The 6,574-nt window shown below is 49.2% G+C and overlaps 1 protein-coding gene across 2 annotated transcripts in view; it reads right to left on the reverse strand.

The window, feature by feature from the left end:
• Positions 1–6,574, reverse strand: part of Rph3a (rabphilin 3A) — a 70,186-nt gene that overhangs the window by 35,386 nt on the left and 28,226 nt on the right. For both annotated transcript variants that reach the window (XM_029478092.1, XM_021163481.2), the window contains exon 4: positions 6,189–6,200. In XM_029478092.1, coding sequence (XP_029333952.1) covers positions 6,189–6,200 — 12 coding nt within the window. The remainder of the gene's footprint in view (positions 1–6,188; positions 6,201–6,574) is intronic.

Genomic DNA, 6,574 nt, shown 5'->3' on the forward strand with positions numbered 1-6,574 from the left:
GCCCCTGCCCCTGCCCCTGCCCCGCCCCAGCCCAGCAACTCTCAAACTTTTCTTGTTGTCTCAAAAATTTAGATCTGAAAAAACCCTGGAGTCCAGGACACATGAGCCACTAGCTTGGGGTCACTTTAGCTCTGATGGCATGGGGGCCATGAAATTACTTTTTGACTTGGCAAATCCTAGTTTCCATCCTCCTCCTCCTCCTCCTCCTCCTTCCCCTCCTCTATTTTTATCGTAGAGGGTTACTTCTGAAGATCAGAGAAAAAGTTGGAAGAAAAGGAAGCAGATGTCCCCGGCAGTCTTGTAAGGGAGGGAGGGAAATTTGATCTGGAAACACAGGTGTGTCCTGGAGCAGGTGCCTCAGGTGATCCACTACCAGCATAGCTGGGACACTACAGTGGTACCAAATTAACAGTGAAGCTCAGGACTAGACAGAAGTGACAGTCACACGCTTTGTGAACGCACCAGATGTTGCTGGAATCAACTCTTTAAGATGCTCAATGTTAACGTCTGTGAGTTTTACCTTGGTAAAAAAAAAAAAAAAAAAAGCCCAATGCGCTGCCCTACTTTGGTAGGTCCCTACCAGACCTACGGCTGACAGTCCTTGCTCCCCAACCACTGAATTGCTCAATTTAATCATCCAAAGCCTGCACTGAGGACATTTGCCCTTATTCTGACCCTCCCACCAGGCCCCTCCCGCCAAGCCACACACACACCCAGCACACCACTTCCACTGTGCCCTTCCTCTGTGCTCCTCACCAGGCTCCGCCCATCCATCAGGCCCCACCCACCATGCCATAAGCCCTCCTTTCCTCCAAGTCCTAACACAGGAGCAACAGCACACCATCTCCTGCTGCCTAGGCTCAAATTCTCCATCATGTTCCAGCTGAAGCCATCCCTAAATAATGCTCTTGGTATCTGTTCATTCCCATCTCTCACGAAGCTGCAGGAACCTCTAATCGCTATTGTGCCCTGGTGCTCAGATCAGTATCTGAGAACACAGGCACACAGAGACCTTGACCAGAACCCAATCTCTTGTAAACAAGAAGGATGCTAAAGTCTCCTTCTATTAGTGGTCCACAGGAAGATTGAAGCAAGCCATGCCCTACCCCCAAGTCTAGGCACCACAGGAAGCTGTCCCCAAAGGTGAAAGGCTCCTAGGATCCTGGGGACACTGGGGGTTCAAAGTCTGTGTTCACTTAGTCTCATCTCAGGCTCTGGTATACCCTGATATTGGCCAATTTCTTGGGAATTGTAAAAGTCCGAGGAAGGACTCCTAAATGTAAGAAACCTTAGGTCCCTACAGGTTGCGCCAAGATCTCAGAGGTGAGCTGAGAGTGAGGGAAGGAAGGAAAGAGAGAAAGGGTGCTGGAAGAGAGGCCAGCCTGAGGTATCTTCCCCAAGGACACAGAGGCTCCTGGCTCTTCCTGCAGTGCCCAGCCATCCCCCAGGCCTGTGGCTTTCTGTGGGGATAGCCATGTCTCTGCCTACCCAATCCTTCCTTTTTCCAACTATCTCCCTTCCTTGGTTGCTCCTGGGGTCCTGGTTCTAGTTGCTTTTCTCATCGTTGTGATAGTTGGCAAGAAGCAGTTTGAGAAAGGGCTCGTTTAGGAAAGGCATTAGGAAGAAGGTCCCGTGATATCCCGGGTCACGTGACATCCCCGGTCACGTGACCTCCGCCGGCAATAGAGAAATATGAGCACTGTCCACCAGCTCTCCTTTTCGCGCGATCCCTTTGATGTGGGTTGCTGCTGCCCACATTTGGTACAGGTCTTCCCATGTCAACTGACCAAACCTCACATTGCTCCCCAGGGATGCTCAGAAGGTCTTCAGGGTGATTCTAGATCTCGCTGTCAAGCTGCCAAGCAATATGAACCTCCATGCTATCCCTACCCCACCCCCACCTCCTCCATGTCTTTCCTGCCTTTACAAAGCAATTCCACTTCAAACTCAGGAAACATCCCTGACTTGGCGCCCAGTGCAGACCCCCCCCCCCACTTCCCCGCAAGGATGTGTTCTCCAGTTCAGCCTGGTCTCTGGCACCTTCCGTCAGTGCGCCTCCCACTCCCACCTGGGTCTCCCACCACACAGCCCACTGGGCTTGTGGTCCCACCCACCAGGACCTCAAGAAACTGCACAAATATGACTTCAGAGGCAGGATGAGCAATGTCCCTCAGGATGCAAACAGGAAAACCGCCTGCCTCCCTCTGTAGACTGCAGGGAGCAGAAGGTGGCTGGCAGCTGCCATTGCCTCTGAATCTTCCTTCTATATCCTCTCTCGGATGCATAGTTGACACACAGCTCAGCTGGTGTTTGGAAATGCCCTCATGGGTCTCAGTGGGAGCCCACAGGCCTCCCGTGGATTACATATTTTCACTTGGAGAGCAATCACTGGGAAATGAGCCTAGCTTTTCAACCAAGCCCCTTTACTCCCTGGGAACAGAACGGCCCCCTGGGTTGTGAAGCCTAGTAGACATAGGGACCTTGGAACAACACAGTGGAGTCTCTACAACAGGATTCCAATGAAGTGTCCGTAAGACCAGGATCCAGTGCTCGGATCTCAGTTTGAGGATTTTGTTTTATGTTGCTTACTTTCTTGACAGGGTCTCAGGCATCCCAGGCTGGTCTTGAGCTTTCTATGTAGTTGAGGATGACCTTGAGGCAGGCGGATTTCTGAGTTCAAGGCCAGCCTGGTCTACAGAGTGAGTTCCAGGACAGCCAGGGCTACACAGAGAAACCCTGTCTTGGAAAAACAAAACAAAACAAAACAAAACAAAACAAAACAAAACAAAACAAAACAAACAAACAAACAAACAAAAACAGACCTTGAATTCCTGACCCTCCTGAGTGCTGAGTTACAGTGTGGCCCATCGTACCCCGTGTATGAAGTGCTAGGGATCAAACCAGGGGCCTCGTGCGTGCCAGGCAAGCACCCTATCACGGATCGTGCTAAAAGCCAATGCTGGAGACGGAAGCACTGTCATCCATGGAACAAGTTACACACAGGACCATGTCCCATCTAGGAAGTGCCCCGGAGGGCCCATCTCACCTCTGCCAGCTGCATCCTTGGAGAAAGCAGGTTTCCAGGTGACCCAGCCTGAGATTAAGTAGCAAGAACTTGAGGATAGAGTGTTTACTTCAGTGGGTTATTTACAACTTGGAGATAACAGGGGTATCTGTAAATGGGGACCACTGAGTAAGATGCTGTAGGATGTTTTGTCACATGGCAGAAGCTAGCTGATACACACACTAGCAATGAGAGAAACGGTCAAGAAACCTATGGGACTCCCTCCCTCACTTTCCAGATTAGTGGTATTTTAAGTCGTAGCTGTATGAAGTTCACTGTGAATCCTCTCGACCATGAGAGGTCGGTACCCAGCTATCTTCCCAGTGCTCTCAAATATTTAGCTCTTGAATAAAATATTATTCAAAGAAAACCTCGCTGCTAATGGAAGCAGAAAGATCATCACTATTACATGTTCAGTTCCTGGATGTAGGACGCTTGGGGAAAGGAACTGAGGATGTAAGCTAGAGACAGCATGGTCGGGAATCCACAGAAACAGCTCCTGCCACATCTGTCCTTGAAAGTGGAAGGTCGCTGCCACCAAAGCTCACAGCAGGAGGCTCTAGACAACCGGAGATGGGAGACCCTACTAAAAGTGCCACCCGTGTCTGTCCCTGAAACACACCGAGGACACCTCACCTCGGCCCAACCCACCTGCATTCATGTCATGCACACAATCGTCATGTGGCTGCCAGATGTCTCTATTAATACTCGATGGCTCCCCTAAGGTATGGGATGATGGAAGTGCAGTCTGGGTACTGGGGTCCTTCCCTCCCTCCCTTCCCTGGGGTGCCCACACTGAAGAGGTCTAGAGGACATCTTTGTAGATAAGTGAGGGGGATTTTAACAAAGGTACCATGAAGGCTGAGCTGAGAGGCACTTTCCCCCATGATCTGCAAGGACCCTCTGCATGGACTTCACTATAACCATACCAAAGCAGATACAGCAGGCTGCCATGGTCACCACTGCCCTCAAAGGCAAGCCATCTGCCCCCTCAGCACCTCTGACATTCTATGCTCCTTCACATGCAGATCCTGCCTGAAACCACTTCCCATCTGGACCTTGTCTCCCTCATAGGATGCCCAGTCCTCACCTGACCTCCTGCTTACACCCGTCTTCCTCTAGAAAGCTCCCCCATCTTGGTCCCCAAGTCTGGACTACATAATATTCTTCAGGGTCCCTCAGCTGTATGTTCCTTATAAGGGAGAGTATATTCATTGAATAGAGGTTGTTTGTAGACGTCACTCATATTTGGGCTATGCATATGCCTCAGGTGCTTAACATGACAGACGGTATACAGTAGGTACTTGGTAATTTTCTTTTTCTTGAGATGGGGGTCTCATTATGTAGCCCTGGCTGTCCTAGAACTCGGTCTGTAGAACAGACTGGATTCGAACTCAGAGATCCACCTGCACCTGCTTCCTGAGTACTGTGATTAGAGGCGTGTGCCAATGCCACCTGACAAAATTCTTTAACAAAGGAAGGGAAGGAGGGAGGAATAGGAGGGGAAGAGAAAAGAAAGAGAAGGAGGGAGGGAGAGAGGGAGGGAGAGATGGGAAGGCAAGGAGAGAGAACAAACTCTTTCCCTTCCAACCTTTGTTACCAGGAAGCTTCTATGAGCTTTGAGGCGCTGTAGAGTCATGACCGCGTGATGTCCAACCTATGATTTGTTTTGTTTTGTTTTGTTTTGTTTTGTTTTGTTTTGTTTTGTCTTTAAATTATTTAAGGGGCTGGAGAGATGACTTAGCTCTGGCTGCTTGTACAAAAGCCAAGGTTCAGTTCCAGGCACCCAAATAGCTGCTCACCATCCCCCCCATACCTCTAGTTTCAGGGGATCTAGAACCCTCTCCTCTGATCTTCACATGTTCCTATATACACACAATGCACAGTCGTTAATAAATAGATATTAAATTGTTAATTAGCAGGCAAAGCAATGGGTTTCACTGCAGTGTTCCCATGTGATTATAACTTCACTGTCTTGACTCTCTTCCCAGCTGCCCTCCCTACTCCATCTTTCCTCCCACTGACACCTTTCTCTTCCCAAATAGTCCTTCCTTCTTCTATCACAGCATGTGTCCTCCATCAGCCGCCCTTCCTCCCTACTCATCCCTGAACATTCTCCAGCTGCCCAACCCCCACGGTTCCCGTCCACACATGCCTATACACTTCATTCCACGTGTGAGAGGTGACACACACCATCGGTCCCTCTTAGCCCAGAAATCTCACCCATCATTAATCTGGCAGCTAAAGAGACCAGCCAACTAAGGAGACCACTGAGTGCCCACATGTTCCCATTGGGCATGTGGATAAACTGAGGCCCAGAGCAGAGTGAGAAGGCTGGGGTCTCTCTGGTAGGTGTTATCTGTGCCTAGTAATTCTTCAGAGGATCCCAAGGGTATGATTATTTGAGAAGAAAAAGGCTGACTGACAGAAATACTCAAGTCTATTTGCTCCCCCACTACAGCCACAACAGGAAGTCTAGGTGATGATTGACACCTCCACCTAACCACCGATGCTTTACAATTTACATTTGGACACCTCCCCCCCACACACACACACTGATAGAGCAGAGGATACATAAGGTCACAGTGATGATAAGTCTTAGCATCCTACCATTTAAGGATGACAATGACGTACTACAGTGTCTGCAAGCGTCTGTCACTGAGGGTGGAGCTGCCTGGCATCCTTAGCACAAGAATCTAATTCAGTGCACAAATGCAATGATTGAAGCCAGACTCTGGGAGCTGAAGGCGCATTGCACAGGAGTCAGGGTGACCTCCAGAAAGAGTCAGCTGGGAGGTGGGCCCTAGACCACACAAGCACTGCCCCAATTGCTACAGCTTTGGTCTGAATAGCACTGGCTAAAGGTATGGTTGTAGTGAAACTGTAGGAACAGACACAGGGCTGCCACCCAAGGTCCCAAACACTACCCAGAATCAACTGTGGGCTTGCCTCAGAAACACATCCCATCTTCTTCCAAGATGGGATTTCCTCCCTAGAAAAACACACTTTTTTTGCATATATATGTAAAATTGGCTCATCCCCTTCCTTACCAGCTCACCGCATTACTCAGGAAAAGCGTCAAAACTCAACTGCTAAGAAAATGGAAATGGTGTGAAGTACTTACTGTTCCTTGTCACTGGGGCACGCCAAGCAAGGGGAGAGATAGAAAATAAGAGATGTTATATAAGAATTCTCAGGGCCCTAAGGCAGCAGTTAAGAGTGTGTACTTTAAAGGGGACCAGAGTTCACTTCCCAGCATCTTTGTCAGCCTGATCATAGCAGCCTATAGCTCCAGCTCCAGGAGAAGTGCTGCCCTCTTCTGGCCACTGTGGGTACTCCACTCATACATGCATATACATACAGAGACATACACACATAATTAAAAATAAATATTTTTTTAAATCCTCCAGTCACACCCACATCGTTCAGATAACAATGTCATAATTTTGATTCTGATAGCCTACTTTCAGTTTTCTCCTCCTCCTCCTCCTCCTCCTCCTCCTCCTCCTC

This window comes from Mus caroli, chromosome 5, assembly GCF_900094665.2.
Source record: "Mus caroli chromosome 5, CAROLI_EIJ_v1.1, whole genome shotgun sequence".
In the NCBI taxonomy this organism is placed as follows: Eukaryota; Metazoa; Chordata; class Mammalia; order Rodentia; family Muridae; genus Mus; species Mus caroli.